This window comes from Apodemus sylvaticus, chromosome 10, assembly GCF_947179515.1.
Source record: "Apodemus sylvaticus chromosome 10, mApoSyl1.1, whole genome shotgun sequence".
NCBI lineage: Eukaryota > Metazoa > Chordata > Mammalia > Rodentia > Muridae > Apodemus > Apodemus sylvaticus.
This window is the reverse complement of record NC_067481.1, coordinates 39,565,423-39,589,461: the sequence shown is the minus strand read 5'-3', so window position 1 is coordinate 39,589,461 and position 24,039 is coordinate 39,565,423. Positions and strand designations below refer to the sequence as shown.

Genomic DNA, 24,039 nt, shown 5'->3' with positions numbered 1-24,039 from the left:
TGTGTGTCAGATCCCCTAGAACTGGAATTACAAACAGTTCCAAGGTGCTATGTGGGTACTGGGAACTGAACTCTGGAAGAGCAGCTAATACCCTTAACCACTGAGCCATCTCTCCAGCCCAAATCAGTACTCTCTTAGAAGGTACCCATTTTAATTGATCCATAAACTGTCTGAGGGAAGCGATACCTCCCAGTTAGTCATGGCCGTGAGTACATCTTTCTCTAAATCGTGCCTCATTGCCGCCCTCACTCCCTGTCTCTGAAGCTCTAGGTCTCACAGGAGAAAGGCAGCATGCAAGCAAGGAGGCACAAAGGTGCCAGCCTACAGCCATTGACAGGAGGGCCTCATGGCCCCTGGGCACCCATATTGGCAGTGGCCCTTCGCAGCTAGACACCAGTGATTCAGTCCTTTATCATCCTACTGAGAGAGGAGACGAGAGATGTTTTGGATCTTCTATTTCTGTTTGTGGTTATCTTAAGCACCCCTGTTCCCTGTGACACATACAAGTGTGTGCACACACATACATTTGCACAGCCAGCAGTGAACTCTGGCATGGAAATATGTAGTGTAGTGACCAATGAGAGAAGAGCAATGGGGGAAACTAAAGGAAGCCTCAAGCACGAGAGAGTGAGAGTCAAAGAACTTCCCAGACAGTTTGAACGAAGACTGTTTCCAAATGCCTCCTAACATGACCACCTGTCAGAGATGGTCACATCAGCAGGCAGGACCCTGCTTGAGCCAGGCTGAGTAATGGAACCTTTGTGCCTACTGTCCCCTCTGCCCAGGATCACACAAGAGGAGCTTGAGCCTTGGGGATAAAGAGATAAGCCGGTCCTCTCCTTCCCCAGCCCTGGAGCAGCCTTTCCGAGACCGGTCCAGCACTCTGAGTGAGAGGGCTACGTTGCCTGTCATCCGCGACAAGTACAAGGATCTGACCGGCGAAGTGGAGGTGAGGCGGCCCTTTTCCACCTTCCCTGGGGAGGGGCGGGGCGTGGAGGGAAGAAGACACCACACACCTTATGGCAAATAGATCCTCAGAGGTCATGGCTGGTGGCTTTAGCCAGGGGTGAACACGCTCCCTGTGTGTTTCAGCCTCTGAAAGTTGTGGCTAAAGTTGAAATTGTTTGTGGGACTTTGCAAAGAGAGAAGCATTAAAGAAAATCATTTTTCAAAACTTACACTTTAGATTCTACTGAAGAGGAGAGGAGAAATGTTTTGGATCCTCTATTTTTGTTTGTGGTATCTTAAAGAACCTGTTTCTTGTGATGCATACAAGTGCGCATGCACACACACACACACACACACACACATACACAGCAGTAAACTGTGGAATGATGTTAAACTGTGGTTTCATTCTGTGGGGTTTTTGTTGTTTGGGGAGAGCTTCACGTAGCCCTGGTTGGCCTAGAATTCTCTCTGTAGACCAGGCTAGCCTTAAACTCACAGTGATCCTGCCTCTGTCTCCCAAGTGCTGGGATTTCAGGGGAACACCGCCATGCGTGGCCTAGCTGTAGTGAGACACTAACTGGTGCACTAGACACCTCCACAGTGAGTAACTGCATAGAAGTTTGCACTGTCGCTCACTGGAACACATGAGACGACATTTACACAGAAATGTTGTAAAATGTTCTAGAACAGATCCTTTGTGTTCATATTTCTTACATCTTAGTAGATTTAAAAAAAAAATTGTTTTTGCCAGCATGCTTTTTCAATAGAAAGGAGTCTTCCATGCCCTTTGTAGTGAGATAAATCACAAAGATAGGACCCTGAACCTGCCTGTTGAACCCAGTTCTCTTTATAAACCCACAGGAAAATGAGAGATACGCATATGAGTGGCAGAGATGCCTTGGGAGCGCCCTGGATGTGAGTATCTGGCTCTGTGCGTCTGAGCGCTCCTGCCGGGTTTGTCTTATCCTCAGTTCCTCAGAATGAATGCAGGCAAATATGAGGGGTGCCTTTTTCCATCACCATGCAGAGCATGAAAATCATGTGGGGATCTCAGGGCAGTGGCTTAGTAGTTAAGAACACTGGCTGCTCTTCTAGAGGATACAGGTTCAATTCCTAGCACCCACATGGCAGCTTATAACTGTCTGTAACTCCAGCTACAAGGACCCAACATCCTCACACAGGCATTCATGCAGGTAAAGTACCAATGTACATAAGATAAGATTAAATAATTTTTTAAATAATTATTTATTTTATTTATCTAAGTATACTGTCACTGTCTTCAGACACACCAGAAGAGGAAGTTGGATGGCATTACAGATGGTTGTGAGCCACCAAGTGGTTGTTGGGAATTGAACTCAGGACCTCTGGAAGAGCAGTCAGTGCTCTTAACCACTGAGCCATCTCTCTAGCCCCTTAAATAATTTTTTTTTTTAAAAAGAAAGAAACTCATGCATCCTTTAGTTGAAGTAGTAGACAGTAGTAGCTCATTTGTCAATTGTCCCCTTATCTGTCACTACATTTAAGAAGTAACAAAATTATATCATTACCTCTAGTCTATATGAAAATAATATTTAAAGAACTAAGAACCTAACCCCATCTTCCCCTCCCCTCCTCCCACTCCTTCTCCTCCCCTTCTCCCTCCCCTCCTCCTCCCCTCCCTCCATACCTCCTTCCCTTCAAAGTTTAAATTCTTAGGTTTGCCTCTGAATGGGCACATCCGCACACTAGTTGAGCACTGCTTTTCATGCTGGTTGGGTTTTCTCCTAGTGGGGGACTGATTGGCAGCAACCTTTCTTGGTTGTGTAAGATGATGTGATTTCCTTTCTTGTAGGTCATTAAGAAGGCAAACGACACCTTAAACGGCATTAGCAGCAGTGCTGTTTGCACAGAAGTTATCCAGTCAGCCCAAGGCATGGAGTATCTTTTAGGTGTGTTCTTTGATATTTCACAGAGTCAAACCATGGCAGGGTGTATTAATATGAACGCTCACTCCCTGTAGGTATTTTAGGTCTGCGCTCTCCCATTATATACAGCCTTGCTAGTAGCCGCTTTCACAGATAAAATGCAGAAGTCACGGCAATGGCAACTACTTTACTTGAAGTCTCTGTAGTGAAGTTTTCAAGTCTTTGTTTTCTATATATCTCATCGTAAACTGTTCTCTGTTGGGGCTGAAGAGATGCCTTAGTGGTTAAGAGTGCCTAATGCCTTTGCAGAGGACTAGCATTCAGTTCTCTACACCCATGTTGGTTGTCTCACAACCGCCTATAAATCCAGCTCCAGGGGATCCCAGCGATTTTTCTGACCTGCACCAGACCCTGCACACACATGGTTATGTAGACCAGGCTAGTTTCAAAACTCAGATCCACCTGCTTCTGTCTCCCAGGATTAAAGGTGTGTGTCACCAGTCTTGACAATAAATATAATTTTAAAAATTGAAATTTCTAGCCCAAAGAATCTCAGCAATGTTTTATTAAAAAAAAAAGGATTCAGCATGAATTACTCTATCAACATTTAGATTCCTTAAACTTTATTTCATAAAGAAATCCAAACTAAAGAGCCTAATAGCTCCCACAATGTCTTGTGCTCACTAGAGAGACTGTTGTGAGCCTTCTACCATGTTTACCTACCTGTTTCTTCCTGTTATCCATCCTTTGAGAGGCTGCTGTTACTGACTTAACAAGTTATGTTCCTAACTTGTTCCAGGACACATGGATGGTAGAGTAGGGACCAGAATCCACGTTCCTACTTGAAAGATGTACTGCAGACTGGGTAGCACAGTGGTCTGATGACTGCCGTGTTGGAGGTCTAGGGATGTGTCCAGTTACCACCTTAAAATGAGGAGGTTCTTACTCAACACGTTCTTGATTGCAGAGTTTGACCTGATTAAAAACTGCAGGAAAAGAACCATTCCAGCAGACCAAGAAGGCTCACGCCTTGTTTGAATGAGAATGGCCCCCCATAGACTCATAGGTTTTAATATTTTGTCCCCAGTTTGTGGAACCGTTTGGGAGAGACTCAGAGGCGTGGCCTTGTTGTAGAAGGTGTGTTGGGGGCAGGGGGCTTTCAGGCTTCAGAAGCTTCTGCCATTCCCATTCCCAGTGTGCTCTCTGCCTCCAGCTTGGAATTTGAGCTCTGAGTTCTCAGCTTTCCTGCCACCATGTCCGATGAAACCCTTTCTCCTGCAAGCTGCCTTTGCAAGCTGCCTTGGCCGTGGTGTTTCATCACAGCAGTAGAAAAGTAACCAATCCGTATCTCTACTCACAGCCCCACCCCTGCGCAGTTGTTCCTCCTAATCATGCCATCAGCAAGCCACAGTGCTTTGTCCCTGTCTACTGTCCCCGTGTCTCACCTTCCTCTCTCCCCGTCAGGTGTGGTGGAAGTGTACCGAGTGACCAAGCGTGTGGAGCTGGGGATAAAAGCCACTGCCGTGTGTAGTGAGAAACTCCAGCAGTTGCTGAAGGACATCGATAAAGTGTGGAACAACTTAATCGGCTTCATGTCACTTGCCACACTCACAGTAAGTCTGTCAGACAGTTCAGCAGCTTCTCTTTCCAGAAACATGTTTTGAAGCTGAGAATACATTCTTACAATGTACTTATCAGAGGATGAATGTGCCAACTGGATTGTGTTACGTTGATGGAGGTCTGAGATAGCAGTCCAGTGAGACCGCACTCAGGTCCCCACATTCACACAGCCAGCATGTTGTCTATTACCCCCGCCCCTAGCACCAGTGATTCTTGATTCTTACACATGCAAGTTTTGCCAGAAAGTAATGGTTTGAGTCCATCCCCTCGCACTTGACCTGTTTATGCCCTGTTGTATTCTTCAGAAAGTGTGTGGAAAACCATCACATATGGCCGTCCGTTCACCACTATTATTACTTTCCTTGGAGTCCTTTTTTCCATGTTATGAGTAGCTCTACTCTCAATAAACAAATGACTAGACACCCTCTGGGTGTTGCAGTCTACCAAAGCAGATGGAGAAGGCCAGGGTGTGCACACATGCATGCAGTCTGCATGGCTGATGCAAGATTTTCCAGGTAGTGTTTAAATTCATGAGGGGCCTGGCTGTATTCTAAGTTGCTCCCTAGTCCTTCGGTTAACTTGTGACCCTCGGAGCAGAAGGGAGGAATTCTTAGTGCTCTCAGCTGACAGCCTGGTGGTAGCCAGCTATCCCGTTGTGTCCTAAACAGCATGTCTTACTGTTGTGTTATTGCTTCTGGTTTTGCATCATTAAATTTAAGTGAGAGGGCCAGCGAGATGGTCTGTTTGCTTTGTTTGGCTTGGTTAGGTTTTTATTCCTTTGGTGGTGCTAGGGATGGACCTCAAGGCCCATGATGGCTGGGGAAGTTATCTGCCACTGAGCCACACACTACCTAGTTCTTTGCTTTCTTTCTCTTTTTTTTTAAAAGCTCTTATCAAACTATTCTCTGTGCAAGTACCTGACTGTTCCTTATAAACCATAGATCTGATTGTTTCATTTAAATCCCACTTTAAATCCTGTAGTGGGCTTTCTTGGGCTTCCAAAAGTCTTAGCTCAGTGCAGAGCTTTCGTGTTGCTGAACGAGGCTGCCCGTGTACTGAATTCTACGTAGTTCTCCCCAGGAGGTCTCCCCAGCACCCTTTGGTCCAGCCCTTCCTGTGTGGGTGCCTTCAGCCCCCCTCTCCCACATCTCACGGTGCTTACCTTATTACTTTCTTTTCTTGCTGATCTAACAAGATGCTCTGTTGGAGAGACCTGAAGAAGGGGTGTTTGGCTCCCTGTTTGTGGTGGTGTCCGTCAGAGCAGAGAAGGTGTGGTGTCAAGAGCTCTTGTGGGAGCTTGAAACTGCTGATCTCCTTGTGTTGGCCGACAGGAGTGAAGTGGTGATCTGTGGGTGCTGGTCCTCCTTCCTGCTATCACCGGTGCTCCAATGTGCTGACTTCCATGGTTCACTGTGTTCACAGCATAAAAATAAACTTGATAGTCAGGGAAAGCTTGGTTACTGCTGGCGACGCTATCAGGAAGGATTTCTCCCGGCACCTCTTGGGCTCCAGCTGAGCCCAGTACTTCAGAGGCAGCCCTGTAAGCGCGGAGTGTGTCGGGACTTGACATCCAGGTGAGTCAGGGGCTCACACATCCAGAACCACCGCAGTAAACATCTCCAGTTGCTCTAACTGTAAAGTCACCAAAAGCCAGCAAAGTGCAGAGCGCTGTTCTTCAGCTAAAAGAGAAAAATTGGAGACCGCTTGAAAGCTAGCGTTCTCGGAGTAGCACATGGTGGCTCTTCAGTCAGGATGTTGTGGGCATTCTGTCAGGAAGCACTTGTGAAATAACAGGCCTGTCACCACTCGGCTGGGAGGCAGGCTGCCAACAGGTTGTGCTTAATAATAAAATCCCATGTTTAGAAGTAGTCTGTCTTTCTCAACAGTCTTTAATGAATACTTGTTGCTTTAGTATTGTGGTCTCTTCTCCTTCAGCCATCTGGGTTATCAAGTTGGCCCAACTGTGCATTAGGGTTTTCATGTGCATTAAATCTACACAGAAACTTGACTTCCTTCCTCTGCCTTCTTCCTGTCCTGAAGCAGGGAAGTGCGTGCGGCATCTGGCTTGCTCTGTGCTTCATCCTATCCTGAAAAGGATGATTAGGTGGTAAAAGCATAGATGTGCAAAGCTTTCACTGGGAACAAAAGTTTGAGGAGAGTAATGTTAATGAGAAAAGCTCCAGGAGTTTGTCCTGGTGCCCTGTGAACCTCAGGTCAACTTGCTTCTGTACCGGCCCTTGAAAACCTCCCAAGATGGCGGAGCAATTTACGGGCTTCCTACTTAGCATTTAGAATTGAGGGTTCCTTGTTTTAGTGGGAGTCCTTCCCTCCAGTTAGCCCTCCTCCGACTTCTTGCTGGAGAAAGCTAACTGGAGCAGAAAGCCCTGAGCTCTAGAAGTGAAAGTGTCCCTGAAGCCAGGGCATCGTCCAAGCACACCACGCATCTGCCCCTCCACTTAGAGTGAAGAATCCTCGCAGGCATCCAGCCAGGTTGCCCACCTGTGCTGTCACTGGGAGCAGTAGGACCCATTTTCCTCCATCTTCCCCACCTCCCGGGCTCCTGGGTTTTGCCGCTGTTCATGAAAAGGGCTTGCCTTCTGGGTTCTGCTCTGTCACTCCAGGCCACTGTTGAGTTCACACACAATAAAATGCAAAAACCTCAGTAATATTGAGCGATTCGTTGAGTGGCTGCCTTTCTGCTGAGCTTGACAAATGCATAGCCCCATCTGTCTGGCTTGTGCCCTGTCACTATGTGAACTAGTTTATCCCCTGACAACTTCCCCATATATCATCCCGGTCTCTCCAAATTTTCACACCAAGCATCACTTTTGTCCAGGCTTTTTAATTTTTTTTTAATGATTTATTTTTATCATATGTGTGTTAGTGTTTTGCGAGCATGTATGTTTGTGCCAGGGTGTTGGATCCCCTGGAACTATTGTTACAGACAACTGTGAGTTGCCATGTGACTGTGAACCTGGGTCCTCTGGGAAGAGCAGCCAGTGCTCTTTAACCAATAAGCCATGTCTCCAACCCTTGTCCAGACTTAAAAAAAAAAAAAAAAAAAGACATGGAGTTTGATTTCGTTACTTTGAAGGAAGTTTGTGGCCCCTTTACCTAGAAGGTTTTGCGCCATTCACTTCTGATGACTCTAACTCTACAGGGCCAAAATGTGAGGTAAATAGAGAAGGGGCTCCACAGTCAGGCCTTCCCAGACTCCGTTGGCAAGCATCCGCTCGCAGCACCCACACCTAGACTCCGAGGGTAACTGGCCTGCCTTTTCAGACACGTATAATGGCGGAGCTTGCTACCTCACCCGTACAGTGTCTGGATGCAGGCAGGGTGCATGTGACACCAAGCCACTTCCTAACGAGCTGTGCTCTTTGGCTACAGTTGCTTTTTCTTCTAAAACAGGGTGTTGTGACACAGCCATGGTTGCTGTCTGTTCAGACACTTTCCTAGACTATACCGTGTCATTTCCTCTTGAGAATGGATCCTAAGTCTATAAACCTTAACTTGAAGTACTCACTGCAGGAGGAAAGGCATGGCTCCTATAGGTATATAATGTGTGGGTTGTTATGAACAAGCCTTTACTACAACAGACCCAACAGAGAAAGCCATATAACATCAATAGCATAAAAACCTAACATCTGAATACTTCAGCCTGGCAGTATCACACCTCTGAAGACCCAGCAACTCTGGACGAGGTGTACAGAGCCAGCAGGTCACTACTAGAGAGAGGTGGGCCTGAGGTAGCGAAGAAGCTCTGAACTCAGCACCTTTGTCTGATTTGGGGTGAATGGACTCCTGAAGGGACCATATTGCCATTCAGAGCCCCTTTGTTCTTAATACAATTGCCAATACTGATGGCTACCATTCATGTTTGCAACTAGGACCCTATGATGGTTTGAATAAAAATGGCCCCACAGGCTCATAGGGAATGACACTATTTGAAAGGATTGGTACAGTGGCCTTGTTGGAGTAGGTATAGCCTTTTTGGAGGAAGTGTGTCACTGCGGGTGGGTTTTGAGGTTTCAAATGCTCGAGCCAGGCCCAGTGTCTCTCTTGCTGTTGTCCTGCTGCTGCTGATATAGAACTCTCAGCACCATGTCTGCCTGCATCCTGCCATGATGACAATGGACTGAAACTCTGAACCTGTAAGCTAGCTTGTAAGAGTTGCCATGGCCATGAGGTCTTCTCACAGCAACAGAACACTGACTAAGATAGAGCTGCTTCACATTACACTGCATTCTTCACTTCCCTTCTCACTGAATCCACGTAATAACCTATGAGGCCAGAATCAGCTCCATTGCTTTAAAAAGAAACTCTGTGTGTGGGGGGTGTGGAGAGACAGACAGACAGACAGGCAGGCAGGCAGGCAGACAGAGACACTGGGTGTGGGGGATGTGCATGCCATGGCCTGCAGACAAGGTCAGAGACAGTTTTAGGATTTGCTGTTCACCGTCTGCCTTGCTGAGGCAGGCTCTCTCTTGTTCTGCTACTGCACTATGTACTCCAGGCTAGGGCAAGCTTCTGAGAGAGTGTCCTGCCTTTGCTTCCCACCTCACTATAGGACTGCTGGGATTAAGGCTCTCACCACCACACTGAGCCTTTTGAGAGTTCCAGGGATTAAACACAAGTCATCATTACACAAGAGGAGCACTGTTACTGCTGAGCCTTCTCACAGGCCCAAAACATTCATTTGTTTCTATAGGGGAAGAAATTAGTCTCAAGAACATCAAATTTTAATTGAAACTATTAAAATCTGGATTTTTGAATCTATCTCGTCTTCCTACTCTGTAACACTGCATTAGAGCTGGCATGTCCCTCGCTCAGGGCAGACAGCATGTTTACTGTTTTGTCTTGTTTTATCATGTTTTTGAGCGTGTGCTTTGTATATGTGCAGCCCTGGTTAGATATATTCCCCAATTCCCCCCAAACAGACAATAACAGAAGCAAACAATAAGACACCAGCTGTACTACTTTTTCCTACCTAGAAAAGCCCCAGTGTAGTGTACATCATTGCTGGGCTAAGTAAAGCAACGTGCAGAGTCTCCAAAGTGTGACTTAATATTTTATTAAGCTGAATGTTTCATAGCAAAAAAAAAAACTAACACTGCGGTGACTGTGGACTGAAGCTCCCTCTTGTGGTAGAAGCAGGAGTTTCTCTATGGAAAAGGCTATTAGGGATGCTTTGATGGCCAGATTCCAGTGAGGTAGGGATGCTGTAATGGTCAGATTCCAGTGAGGCAAGAACACTGTGATGGTTGGATTCCAGTGGGTAGGACACTCTAATGGGCAGGCCTGAGAGAAGGTCAGCTAAGCTTTTATCTCTCGGATGTACTAGATCAAAGAAATGTTTTGGCCCCGGGAAACAAATGTTTGGCATATAAAACCTAATAGAAGAAAAGGGACAGTTTTTCTCTAGATCTGTGGCCAGCTAGAAGTCACACAGACCCTTTGATTCCTCTGTTCATTCAGCATGATACAGATCTTTTGGTAATTCCTCCCAGGGTGAAGAAATGACAAATCTCAGAGTGTTTCCTTCTGCAGTGCTGTGGAAATCTCGGGAGAACAGTGTGCTTTGATGGTAGCATCCCCCACACCTTGCTCTTCTTGCAAGCACCATGTTTTAAAGATGGCATCTTTCCCATATCCTCAGCTGATGACATGCCACAGACCCTAGAATCTGTGTTATCATCTGCGCTACTTAATGTGGCAATAAGAACTTCCCAGGCGGGATCATTGAGTTCCCGGTGTGTGCTTGAGGAAATGACCCTGGATCAGCTGGGTGGGCCCAGTGTCATCACAGGGTCCTGACAGGAAGTAGTGGGGTAAAAGCAAAGAAAGGTTGTATGGCAGTGGAAACGGAGAGAGGGTGGGAGATGCCCCTGGAGCCAGGAATGCACAGTACTGGACATTTCTAGAGGTGATCTCTAAAACTATAAATGAAAGAGATTCTCCTCCAGAACTCCAGAAGACACAAGTGTTGTCAGCCCACTGCAGACATCCACCCTCTGACGTCTGGGCTGTAAGGAAGTAAAGCCATGTTCTGTTTAAAATTTTATTTATGTTTATTTTATGTGCATTTGTGTTTTGTCTGAATGTATGTCTATGTGAGAGTGCCAGTTCTTGGAGTTACAGAGAGTTGTAACTGTGATGCGGGTGCTGGAATTTGAACCCCAGTCCTCTAGATGAATAGTCAGTGCTGAACCACTTCTCCACCCCAAAGCCATATTCTTTTAAGCCATGAAGTTTTGGATAATTTGTTACATCATCAAGGACAGCAGTGTACAAAGCACCAAGCACACGGATGCTCCACAACTAGAGCTGCTTCTGGAGCGGGAGTCTAGCTTCCTGCTTTCATCTGTCAGCATAGATTATGAATACCTCAGGGTTATGCTGAGGTAACAAACACTCCTCTCCAGTCTTGTGCTCTCAGGCAAGCAGGCCTTCTTTATTGATCAAGCCCCATGTCCATCTCCAGGCAGAGAGGCTCTATAGCCTGTCCTCACTCAGCACCCAGGTTCACTTCATACACCACATGGAATGTAGCTGGGCGCCCACGAGGGTCAAGGGGACGTGAAAAATAGCACATGAGTTTTATTATGATTTTTTATATGTATGGGTGGCTTGCTTGGATGTATATCTGTGCACCACATGCCTGGTGCCCAGGGAGGCCAGAAGAGGAAGTCAGATTCCCTGAAACTAGTTACAGATGTTTGTGAGCCACAATTCGGGTACTGGGAACCGAACCCTCTGGAAGAGCAACCAGTGCTCTTAACCTTTGAGCCAACACATCAAAGGCTCCCTTCCAGCATGTCATTCATGACTTACTGGCCGTGCAGGCGACGTAGCCACGACTGATGTCAAGGACGCTGGGAAGCTTTTCATACCATTAGTCCAGGGAGAATGAATGTTGGCAAAGAGCATGGAGCACTGACTGCCACCAGGCTCTTTCCCTAATGCCCATTTTCTGTGCACCACAGTAGACGTGCATTACTGCTAAGCATTCGGGCTAGACCTTCCAGCTGACCCTGGGGCTTGGCTCTGTAAGCAGGTCATATACGGTACATGCCTTTAAACTATCTGCCACAACTCCTTTCTACCTGAGGAATGTTTATGTATATAAGTATATAAGATAGGTATGAAATCAAATGTTTACTGCTAGTAAATCATGAAGACACTTATTTTAAATCGTCTTTTGGTAAACATGTGATTTTATTATTTATTGCACATATAAGCAAGGTTGCATGCTAACAAGATGAATGTGATCCTTTGTGTCTCGTAAAGAATTCCATCTGGGCTGAATGTCTGATTTCTCAGGGTAGAATAGTGAGCATTTTCATGTTTGAGGGTTGATCAACATTTTGATTTATTAGTTGTCAATGCTGAGAACACTTCACATAAACACGAGGTACAAAATGGCTGAAATATGTTTAAGGCTATTTTATAAATTGTTAGAGATTCTATACTAGGTAGTGCATGCACACCTTTAATCCCAACAATGCAAAGGATGGTAGATCTCTAAGTTCGAGGATAGCCTGATCTACATAGTAAGTTCTAGGATAACCAGGGCTACACAGAGAGACCCTTTCTCAAAACAAAACAAAACACAACAAATAAAAAGAAACAACAAAAATGAATTGCTATATTATTCCCAAGCCAAAATTCATTTAATTTTTTTAAAATTAAACTCAAGTAAGCAATTTAACAGCAATTTTAAGTCAAGCTGTGACAAATAGCAAGAGAAAGATACACTGATTTGCTACTTAGATGCTAAACGATAGCAGCAGAAAAATATGAAAAGTCTTTGTTTTCTGTAGTGCAAGGGTTTTGTCTCTATGAAAACAGGAACCTATGTGCATACGGTAAGAACTCTGCAACTGACAGCAGCCGTCTAGGATCTGAGCACGGAGGCCACACTCACTGGCGTGTGGTCAGCATGCGCAGTGTGAGCTCTATGTAGTATATCCAGTGCTAGGACTGCGGTGACGTCATAAGACACACCGCAGAGGAGTGCTGCCACAATACCTCAGTTCCTTAGCACTCAACTCTTATCAGCGTTTGGTGGCTGCATATTCAGAAACCTTTTACTACTGCCAACTTTCTGTAGCTCCCATACTGAATTAAGTGACACCCCTACCCCCCTCCCCGCCATCTTGGAGGTCATTACCCACAGTTTAAGAAGCTGGGGTGCGGCTAGAGAGATGGTCAGTAGTTAGGAGCTGTTAGTCTTAGTCCAGGTTCTACTGCTGTGAAGAGACACCATGACCACTGCAGCTCTTATGACAGAAAGCATTTAACTGGGGCCGGCTTACAATTTTAGAGGCCATTGTCTTCATGGTGACAAGCATCGCAGCATGCAGGCAGACATGGTGCTGGAGAAGTGGCTGAAAGTTGTACATCTGGATCCACAGACAGGAGGAAGAGGAAGACTCGGAGCCTGCCTTGGGCTCTTGACACCTCAGAGACTTACCCTAGTGACATACTTCCTCTAACCAGGCACCCCTCCTTCTAATCCTCAAATAGTGCTAGTCCTGCTGACTAAACATTCCAGTATATGAGCTTATGGGGACCATTCTTATTCAAACCACCACACTGCTCTGGAAGAGAACCTGGTTCAGTTCCCAGCCCCCTCACAGCAGCTAACAAACACCTATAAGGTCAGTTCTAGAAAATCTGATCCTCTCTCCTAGCATCTAGTGGTGCTAGACACACGTGGGATGCAAAGACATGTGGGCAAAACCCTCATACACATAAAATAAAATATCAGTAATTTTAAAAAGCTGGTATATATAACATGACTATGTCTTAATCTTCACTAAATATGTGAAATACTTGCCAGTGAAAGTTGGTGGTCAGGGTCCAGCAGCGTGTTGCAGGATGGCTTAATTGCAGCCATTGATCAGTGTCATATACAATATAATCCAGTGCTCATGGGAGCGTGTTTAAGAGGGCTAATTTTGTTCATTCCGTTTGATTTCTGTTTTTCAAAACAGGGTTCCTCTGTGTAGCTCTGGCTGTTCTGAAAGTTGCTCTGTAGACCAGGCTGGCCTTGAACTCAGGAATCCACCTGCCTCTGCCTCCTGAGTGCTGCCTCCACTGCCTGCCTAAGGGAGCTAATTTTATCATTTGGGAGATTAATTTACTCACCGGGTAAGTGTGCAGAGTCTACCATTCTCGTGACACATTACAGCCTGCACTTCTCATCTGCTTTCCTGGGCTCCCCTCGTAAATAGGTGTTCAAGGGATTTTATTAATTTGACTGATTTCAAGTCTTATGGTTTCCCCACACTGTAATTATTTCTCCAATAGTCCCTGATCCAGTAACATGATATCAAACCATCCCTAATGCTCAGGACTAGGGTATGAAAACCAGAGCAGTCTTGGATAAATGTGGACTGCTCACCTAGTGTAGTGGTACTGGACCTGGATGGTATAACCACCAGGAAGTTCTGTTGCTGGGCAGTTCTTCCCAGCTCCATGTTTAATGACGTCACACGGAATCAGCCATGATAGGGGTACTTACAAAATGGAAGTCAGAAAGTGTGTCACTGGGGCTTGACTTGCTATTCTGCTGGCTGTTTACATTTAAGAAAGTGACTGAGAAAAAATGCTGATAATGCAGATCTTAAAGATGTCTAAAGCATTCGCCTTCAAACAGCACAAAAGCTGAGAAATGACTGTCCAGCGGTCATCAAGGCTTTGACCAGTGAAGTATTCAAAATGTTTTTGTTGTCTGATTAGGGCCAGAGGAGATGGCTCAGTGGTTAGAAGTACTGGCTGCTCTTGAAGAAAAGAGCCAAGTTCAATTCCCAGCATCCACCTAAAAGCTCACAAGTAGTTCCAAGGGGCTCTGATGCCCGCTCCTGGTGATTATGGGCACAGCCTGCATGTGCTACACAGAGATGCAGATGAGCACGCACCCATACACATAAAAAATATTAAAATGTAAATCGCCAACATTCGTGCCAGTATTATATGTGAAAACAAACAAAAGTTGACTATGAGTCCAAAAAGATGTGTAAAAATGAAGAAAATACATGTTCTGTGAAACTCATTTGGCAATTTGGAGTTTATGATGGTGTGAACATACACTCTCTGCTGCTGTTTTAGTTTTCAGGTGTTTTGTATGGTTGGTTGGTTTTGGATTTTTTAAAGAGGGCACCTTACTCTGTAGCCCCAGCTGTCCTGAACTCCCTCTGCAGACCAGGCTAGCCTCCAGCTCACAGAGGCCCACCTGCCTCTGCCTCCCAAGTGCTGGAATTAAGGTCCTGTGCCACAAGGCCTAGAAAATATTCAGAACATTTTTGTCCATGCCTAAAGTTCACTCTATCTCTTTTCATAGTCAACCCTGATCTGATTCTAAAAACCACTGCTACCCTGATTTCCATAGCTAGAGATTCCTTTGTTTTAATACTTTATAAATAGCTGGGCAGTGGTGGTGCATGTCTTTAATCCTAGCACTTGGAGGCAGCCGGATTTCTGAGTTCAAGGCCAGTCTGGTCTACAAAATGAGTTCCAGGACAGTCAGGGCTACACAGAGAAACCCTGTCTGGGGGCGGGGGGGAAGCTTTATAAATGAGAAGCGATATCAAATGTTAGCATTCTTGTATCTGGCTTGCTTACTATCATAATATTGAAATGTAGCCATGTTAATCAAATAATCACTTTGCTCCCTGGCTGAGTAATAGTCTATTGTATCAACACGCCACGACTTGTTTATCCATTTTCTTATTACTAGACATTTGTTAGTGCCAGATTTGGCTAATATGGATACAGTTGCTATGAACGGTTTGGTTTTGGATTTTTTTTTTTTTGGAACAAGATTTGTTGACATATATTTTCCTTTCTCTTGGATAAATATCCAGAAATGAAACTGCAAGCTCATACAGCAAATGCATATTTAATCTTTAAGAAACTGACAGCTGTTTTCAAAACTAAGACCCGCCCCTTTAATCATTGCACTGCACTCTCGTGGATTTTTGTTGTTTGTTTGTCCATTCACGGAAGGATAAGCTGGATAATGCCTGTAAAGAGATAAGCACAGGCTTGGATAAGCATGCCCGGCAGCTGCTCCTTTCTGTACCTGTCCCTGGCTGCTGACTCTCGGATCTCTCCTAGCATTTGTAGGTCCCCACCACCTGCACCTCTGACCTTGCCAGCTACAACTCAGCCTGAACCAAACTATTCTCTCCTCTGTCCTTGGCCTTAAAGTGCAGCTTCTCATCTGCCCAAGCCTCCCTCCTCCCATCCAGAGCCTGCACATGCCCAGGGCCTGTAGATTCTGCCCCCGTAACAGCCCTTGCAACAAGTCCCTCTGCTGTCTTCTAACTGAAGCCTTGCCCTGCGGACTGCCCCCCAACCCCTAGTCTCTTGCTGACACTGCAGAAGGCAGGTTGGGGCCAGCAATGTGTGCTTGGTCCTGTCTCTCCTCCTTCCGTTCCTCTCTGGATCCTTGATGTTCTGGCCTCGTCTCCTCCCCCTCGCCTTGGCTCATCTCCCACCCTCGATTTCCTTTCGTAGCTGAACTTTTGCTTAAGTATCTGAGTCGTGCTGCTGTGTGTCGATCATCCTGGCCTCTCCTTCCTCTCATCAGCCCATCACCCACTGACCTTCACCTCCTACCTACCGCATCACCAGTACTCAGCCAGGATGATTGAGTTCCAGGAAGCACTCTCTTGGCTAAATGCCTCTGTTGAGTGCCTGGACACTCAGTACTTACCCCAAAATAAGTACCATAGCATCCCGGGAGTGCTCCACACCTTGCTCCACCCTAGACCATGAGGTCCCCAAGGCTAGAGAGCAGTTTATTCCCATTTAGCATTTGCTAGCTACTAGAACATAGCAGCTACTCGGCAGATTTTTGGAAGCCAAGCACTGGTGCCATTAGTTGACTTCATGTTATAGTTGACCTACATAGTATTTGAAACTGCTACATCCTTACCTGTCTTTCCTGTCATCCTCAGCCAGACGAGAATTCACTGGATTTTTCCTCCTGTATGTTACGGCCTGGGATCAAAAACGCTCAGGAGCTGGCTTGTGGAGTGTGTCTCTTAAATGTGGACTCCAGGAGCCGGGTAAGTCCTGGTCTTCCTTCGTCAGTGGCAGGGTTCATCCCTAACATGATTTCAGGGGCAGCCGAATATAGCCCCCTTCACAAGCGCTGTGACCAGAGGCAGGGATGTTGGAAGTCTAGAAAGGTCTATAGAAGCAGATCTGTTTTTCCAGGGGGTAGTGGGGGAGTTGCTGAGGGAGTAAACAGAGTCCTTCCCTCCCTGCTGAGCTTTGGATTCACCCCAGGGACAGGGGTGGGTGGGAGCGAGAGTGCCAGGCCCTGTGGATTTACCTGGAGGCAAGAGGCCTGTTCCCGGGACTTGCTGATTAGCTTTTTTTTTTTTTTTGACCTTATGGTTTCAACATTTCAGAAAGAAGAGACGCCTGCAGAAGGACAGCCTAAAAAAGTATGAGCCAGCTACATGTGACTTTAGTGTCTCCATCTCAGTCTTGTGTGTGAGAGGCCAACAGATAATTCTGTTGTTGTCCTGGACTGTACCAATCATGAATCCTCTACTGACTCATTTTCGTCCCCATAATGTTTGATCAAATCAACTAATGCGTCTCTGTGGGGCCACTGCTGTCCTGTCTGCATGCTCGTAGCTGCTAATCAGCTTCTGCTGTTTTTGGTATTTCTCTCTGCCACGGATCAGCACCTTCTGGAAGACTAGAAGTTGTAGTGACAGAGAATGAGATGGCAGAGCTTTGGGATTTAGTGGATGACAGACAAAACATCAAATCATGTGGGTTGTAGGACTTTATCTGTGGTGTTTAAGAAAACAAACTGCAGACCGTTAGCTGCTGTGGGTGGCTGAGCTACAGATGAGGAGGGCTCTCGTACGTCCGTCCACTCAGGTGTCAGCCCCTGACGGCATTACACCAGTGGTTCTCAACCTTCCTAACGCTGCGGCCCTGTAATACACTTCTTTGTGCTGTGGTGACCCACAAGCATAAAATTATTTTGTGGGTACTTTATAACTGTGATTTCACCGCTGTTACAAATCGTCATGTAAATATCGATACACGACCTGACATGGGCCCTGACTCACAGGTTGAGAACCAGAGTTATTATCAATTGATTTCTAACTCTTTTAAACGGTTTTCAGTCCTGATAGAACTGCTAGGGACGATGTTAGCCACAGACCTAAGGGGCCACATGTTATAGCAATGGCAGCCTCCAGGGAGCATGACCTTTACAGTGAGGGAACCGATTACCCAGAGCCCTTGGCTATTTTGATTCCCTCCTGTGTCCTGCCCCTTTTTCTCTCCTGTAACTTCTGTCTGCCTTTTCTGTGAAGACTGGGCCCTTTGCTGAAACTAGGTTAGATGGTACTGACTTTTATACCTTTAATTAGCAGTAAAAATAAGTAAAACTTTCCTACTTGGATCCTGTAGCCACCTTCAGCTTTTGTCTGTGTGTGCCACTCGAGCCTTGGCCTTGGTGACACCTGGGGACACCCGTGGTGGCTGCTGAGCTCTTAGATGTAGGAAGAGCCTGACTTGCCCCCCCCCCCCTCTGTTTCTGGCAGGCGTTCAACTCAGAGACTGACAGTTTCAAGCTGGCCTATGGGGGACACCAGTACCACGCCAGCTGTGCCAACTTCTGGATCAACTGTGTCGAACCCAAGCCTCCCGGCCTCCTCTTACCGGATCTGCTCTGAAAAGCTGTTCAATGAAGCTGATTTTTTGGTTGTTTCTGTCACAGGACTTAGGGTGACAGAAATCAATAAATAGAATGCAAGTACTGCAAAGTCCCCTTCCACCGGTCTCTTTGAAGCATTCCCCAGGAGGTAGGGTCCCACCAGAAAACCTTCTGTCACTGCTGCCACCTGCCCCTCTTTGAGACTTGAGGTAAATTGCTAGACCCAAACTGCCCGTGGCACTGGACGCTTGCTTGCTTATCTCCTCTGGCTTTGTTGTTGTGGATGGTTTGATTTTCTTTCTTAAGGATAGGGCCTTGATGACCTTGAATTTGCATCAGGGCTCCCTGTCGCCTCCCAAGTGCTGGATCACAGGTACATGCCACCATACCCTGCTTCTCTTGTTCCTCTCTAGATAATTTAAAACGCAGACCAAAGTTTTCTGTGAGGAGTAATCTTCTGCTGAAGTGTATGTGAAACGTTAACAAAAGAAGAAAAATAACTTCTGCTAGGACCAGATTCCACGAGTTTGTCTCCAGCCGGCTCACTTATATATCCATCATTTTGGCCCTAGGAGGCAGAACACACTTTTCTGCATTTAGCTTTTAAACACTTGAAGTGAATAAAAAAGGCTTGTGATTAAACTGATGCTCTGTCCTGGTAAAGAGAGCACTGCTGTCTCCACTGCACAGCGGCAGGCCAGGAGGACACATAGTCACCTCCTGTGGCACCTCACCTCTTCCCCTTCCTGCCTTCCCTGCTTTGACAGCCCAGAGCCTGTGTCCAGGATGTGCGTCCTTCCCCTTGGAGCCTTTATTGAGAACCTGCTGTTTTGCCTCAACATCAAGCATAGCACCAAGCATGGTGTTTTCCCACCAGATTACAGCCGTGGACTGAAATCTCTTCGTAGTGGCCGCTGTCCACAAAGAAGACTGCATAGGAGCCAGCGGTGCTGGACTGGGCAGTACATCAGGAGAGGTCTGAGAACGGACTCAGGGTGAGAGGGAGTTCTGGGCCTAGCACAGTGATTCTCAACCCTCCTAATGCTGGGACCTTTTAATACTGTTCCTCATGTTGTAGTGACCCCCTAGCCATAAAATTACTTTTGTTGCTACTTCATAACTAATTTTGCCAGTGTTACGAATCAGAATGTAAATATCTGTGTTTTCCAATGGTCTTAAGTGAACCCTGTGAAAAGGTCATTGACACCCTCTACAGGGGTCATCACGATGTCACGGATGTCAGGCCCACAGGTTGAGAGCCGCTGTCATAATGAGAGGAACAGTAAGGTAGGGTGTGTGTTTGTGTATACACGTACACTTCAGATGCAGCAGAGGAAAGTGGTTATAAACAGCACTGAATTTTCAAAGGAAAAGTCTTACACTGGTATAGGAATTTGTCAGATAAACAAAATGCATAAAACCAAGAGAACGCAAGCTGAAGTGGTTAAAAGGGCTTGTTCCGAGGAGAAGCCAGGGACTCTGGGACAGCTCTCTCTCTGGCGCGTGGGTCTGGGCTTTGGGAAGACTCTCTGGATCGCACATGCATCCCTCAGCTGATGCAGTTTTTATTTGGAAGTCTAAAATGTTAGGTTTTGTCTATCTCACTCTTGCTTTTACACAATTCATCATCTCCCCTTCCTCCTGAGGGGTGTCTGTGCTGTTCCATCTTGTACCTTGTGTGTTTTCCCCAAGATCGGATCATTTGCAGCTGTTGATGCAGCTTCTCCTAGCCTTGCTGTGGCCCAGAAGGCAGGGTGAAGAGCCGATGGTCCGTTTACTCATCTGTTCCAGATGACATCATCTCCAGCTCCTGATATTCAGAAAGCTGTGCATTGTGACCACATGGCCTTCCCCTCGCCAGGGCTGGTGGAGTGTGGAGACTCCACACTCAGAGGTAGGCTGCTTTTCAGTACACTCTTGTAATGGCCCCTCCAGTGTCTCTCCACGCCACAGAGTAACAAGTAGGCCCTCCAGTCTTTACTCTAGGATTGACCTTAGCATTAGCAATGTCCCCAGTTTAGCCACATTTACACCACTGAAGCATGTTCTGAAAATGCTATGTGAAGTATTTTCTGCCCAGTGGCCTGTACCCATGACTTCTGTTAAAGTACCTAGATCGCCTCCACTCCTCGACGTAGTCCAGGATGCCTCAGTTAAAATTCCTTACCATAGGGTTAGTCACTCCTTGGGAGGTGCCAGAGGAAAATTCAGTGGGTGTAAGCAGAAAGCCTTTACCACGAAAATTATTGACTGTTTAATGCCTCAAAGGCTTAGTCAGAATCCTCCACCAGGGGTTAGGGGAGTGTGCGATATTAGCCGGCTGATTTTCTCTGCACGCATGTATTAAAATGACTCATGTTGCATTCAGCTTTACCTCAGCTCTTGTTAGCCAAGAGCCTGGTCCGTGTCCTTGGAAACAGTAACCAAGGTTACTCTTCTCCACGCTGTGCATTGTGTCGGGCAGCTGCACCCACAGTTTGAATGGCAACTAATAAGCACTTGTGGCTGGGTGCTGGCCTTGCCTTTTCTGTCCTGTGGTTGCTGTGTGACCTGTGTGGACATGCTTGAGACAGAAGGGTCTCAAGGTGCACATGGAAATGATCTGAGCTTCCCTGTCTGAGTCTGCTAGTTGGCATACCATCTGGGATACACATTTTAAATTAGTATTTTGTGTTGCTCTACGTATTTTAGGTGTTTTGCTTGTTTTTATTTTTGGTCTTATTTCCCGTTTTTCTATTTATGTGACATCAAAAAGATTTCTCAAGCAGAAATTGGAGATGCTTGCTTTGCACTGGGGGCTGTTCTAAGGCTTCTAAGTACCTTCAAGGTCAAACACCCTTCAACAGTTAACAAAGGAACTCTGACATTTTCAGACATTTGTCATGAAGGAGTCATTGCAGCCTGCTGTAGACATTCCAGCAGATGCCAGAATGCAGGTCAAGATGTGTGTGGCCTGTGGTTTGTCTAGACTGGGTACCACTCCTGTGGAAAGGGTACACCAAAGGAGACTGAAAAGCCCCCTCCTTTCAAAGTTCAGCCAAGAAATAGGGCTTATGTGAAACAACTCAGTTTAAAACAAAACAAAACAAAACAAAAAAAAACTTTACAAATACTTTTCTAACAAAGTATCATTACAATAAAATTTTACTTAGTTCCATTCTTTATATGGAGAACATAGTGCAAGTGGCTTTTAAACAGGCCACCTGTGACCTCTCATGTCATAGCTGCAGCCCAGCTAACCTGATGAATGTCGCAAGCCCACCATGAAACAGGTTTCTTGTGTATATGATGTGGAACATGGTCCTGTATGTTAAAAGATGGTGTGTAGCTTTTCCCTTGTGTACATTCTAATAAACAACTACTCTGCTGTGTTTACACACTGTAAAACTGGGTGTCTGTTCCGAAACAACCCTTTGTCTATCAGGAAACACTCCTGACTGGGGCTCTTCTCTTTGCCGGGTTAAAAGTCTACAGATGTGGGTAGTAGGATGAACACAGGACAAAGCACAGGAAGGTGTTAGACTACCAGGTGCACAGGAGACCCTTGGTTACACACCAGGATGTCTTTTGGGGGGAAGAGGGGGCTGTTCCTATGTTTGCATGTTCCTGTCAGGACGGCTTTGGGTGTCATCCCCTAGGTTGGGAGGGAGCCAGGAGCAGAGCAAGATGGGAGAGACTTTAGGAAAGAGCACAGGTAGAGGGAGCGATGGCCTTAAGTAGGCCTGCCTGCCTGCCTGGCTAAAAAGGCCCCAGGGTTCCCGTGGGCTCCACCCCACCTCACCCCCAGTGCTGAGATTACAAGTGCATGCTGCTGCACCTGGCTTTATTTTTTTTTCCTTTTTTTTCCCTCACATTATTCTGATTGTGGCTTCCTCTCCCTCTACTCCTCTAGTCCTCCCCCGCCTCCTCCAGTCCTCCCCGGCCTCCTCCTCTCATCTGGCTCTGCTCCTTTTCTCTCATTAGAAAACAAATAGGCTTCTAAGGGATAATAAAATATAAAATTCAAAAAAAAAAACCTAAAACATCAGAGTTGGACAAAACCAAGAGACGGCCTAAGAATCTGAGACCTGTTCGTTTACATGCCCAGGAGTCCCATAAACACTGAACTAGAAGTCGTGGTCTACACAGAGGACCTGTGCAGGCCTGTCTGGGCCTGTGCATGCTGCTTCAGTCTCTGGCCATTGTGTTCAGAGGGCCGTGTTTTCTTAGTGTCCTCCATTTCCCACACACACACCCCGACCCCCGGCTCTTTGCCTCCTCTTCCATGGAGTTCGCAGAGCCCTTAGTAGATCTCTGGACTAGATTCTGGTTCTTGTTCACCCAAGCAGTGTTGGGTATGGGTTCTGCCTTATGGAGTGGGCCTTAAATCAGTTATTGGTTACTCCCACAAATTTTGTGCCACCATTAATTACCCTAGCATATTTTACACCCAGGGCACCATTTTAGTAGATCAAAGGTTTTGTGTTTCTCTTTGTAATTTACTAAGTACCTTCTCATACCAAAGATCCTAACTGGATCCCTGAGGATGGGGACGGAGTGAGGAGAGGCCACAGCAGGTCTACAGGGCTGGGATGAGACTGGGGATTGAACTCTCGGGAATGGAAAGGTGAAGATCTGCACTGAGCTCACCTGCTTCTCCTGTCAGAGCAGCCTGAGGGGGGGGGGGGCAGTGTGTGGGGAGGGTGCCTGCTGGACTGTGGTGGGAGGAGCTGGGACAAAGCAATGACTGAGGGAAGGGAGGTTAGAAGGGGAAGGATCCGCTGGAGATGGAGCCAAGGGGAAGGGAGCCTGCAGCCAGTGTTGCTGTAGAGCTGGTGGTGAGATTGGGCTTGGAGGAGCACAGCCTATCTGTGTCCCTGGCTGAAATGCACACTGGCATTTTTTTTAATGTGGGTTCTAGGAATAAAACTCAGGTCCTTATGTTTGCACAGTAAGCATCTTACTGACCAGGCCCTCTCTGCAGCCCTAGTTGGGATTTTCACGGCAAGTTTTATCTTAATCACAAGGAGTGGCAGCAAGTATTTTCTTCCTGCAGAACAATGGTTACTAAGGGGCTCCTAGTCAGAAATTGACTTAAAAGCTTGGCTTCCGTGCTAAAAAAGCCAGGCTCCATAACTCACGGTTTTTTTTTTTTGTTTTTTTTTTTTTTGGTTATGTGATAATGTTCCATGCATACTCCTCTGATTTCCCAGAGAAACTGTTTCAAATCTTCCTGTTTAGATAAAGATGGGTTTGTGTAAGGCTAGATATCGTATAAAAGAAAAGGTAAATTTTTGATGGAATCCCAGTGCCATAAGCCAGACAAAATCTGCAAGACAGAATTCAATTACAGTATGTCAAGGGTTCGTCTCCTTAAAAGATCAAAAAGCCAGAAAACCGTTCTGTGAACATAGACCTGGCTAATAAAATGGAAAAGCACTCCCAAGGGTTGCCTGGCCTCCCAGCACTCACCCAAGAGAGCAAACAGAAGAGCTTGTTAAAACTTGTGCTGCTTCCCTGACAAGCCGTTACTGGCAGCTTTATTGGGAGCCACTGGTCTTTGCTTAGGCTGAGGTTTGCGGCAGACGGAGGCTTTTTGTGTTACTAGGTGAGCAGAGGCATGTCTTCCATTTCTTTAGGGGTGTTCTTGACATTTTAACCAAGACAAAAATGGAACTCAGCACCTTTGATCAGCGTGTGTGTGCCACCAGGGGTGCCCAACCTTTGGACCTTGTGACATAACTTGTGTCTGCTTCTGTGTGGGGCCACATGCACAACTTTCCTGGGATCTTACTGCTCAGGAGCTGCAGGCTGGACAATCTAGCCCACACTTCCCACATTCGGATGATACAGATTTCTGCTCATCTGCAAGGACGTGATATGTTGCCT

At 46.3% G+C, this 24,039-nt stretch overlaps 1 protein-coding gene across 21 annotated transcripts in view; it reads left to right on the top strand.

Moving 5' to 3' along the window:
* Synrg (synergin gamma) overlaps nucleotides 1-21,546 on the top strand; it is an 83,580-nt gene extending 62,034 nt beyond the window's left edge. For 14 of the 21 annotated variants that reach the window (XM_052193833.1, XM_052193831.1, XM_052193829.1 and 11 more), the window contains 7 exons: nucleotides 786-949; nucleotides 1,810-1,863; nucleotides 2,780-2,876; nucleotides 4,317-4,465; nucleotides 16,442-16,552; nucleotides 16,901-16,936; nucleotides 18,059-21,546. In XM_052193833.1, coding sequence (XP_052049793.1) covers nucleotides 786-949; nucleotides 1,810-1,863; nucleotides 2,780-2,876; nucleotides 4,317-4,465; nucleotides 16,442-16,552; nucleotides 16,901-16,936; nucleotides 18,059-18,190 — 743 coding nt within the window. In that variant the 3' untranslated portion in view covers nucleotides 18,191-21,546. The remainder of the gene's footprint in view (nucleotides 1-785; nucleotides 950-1,809; nucleotides 1,864-2,779; nucleotides 2,877-4,316; nucleotides 4,466-16,441; nucleotides 16,553-16,900; nucleotides 16,937-18,058) is intronic. The other 7 variants (XM_052193830.1, XM_052193848.1, XM_052193847.1 and 4 more) reach the window with 1 other exon arrangement.
* The last annotated feature ends 2,493 nt before the right edge of the window (nucleotides 21,547-24,039 follow it).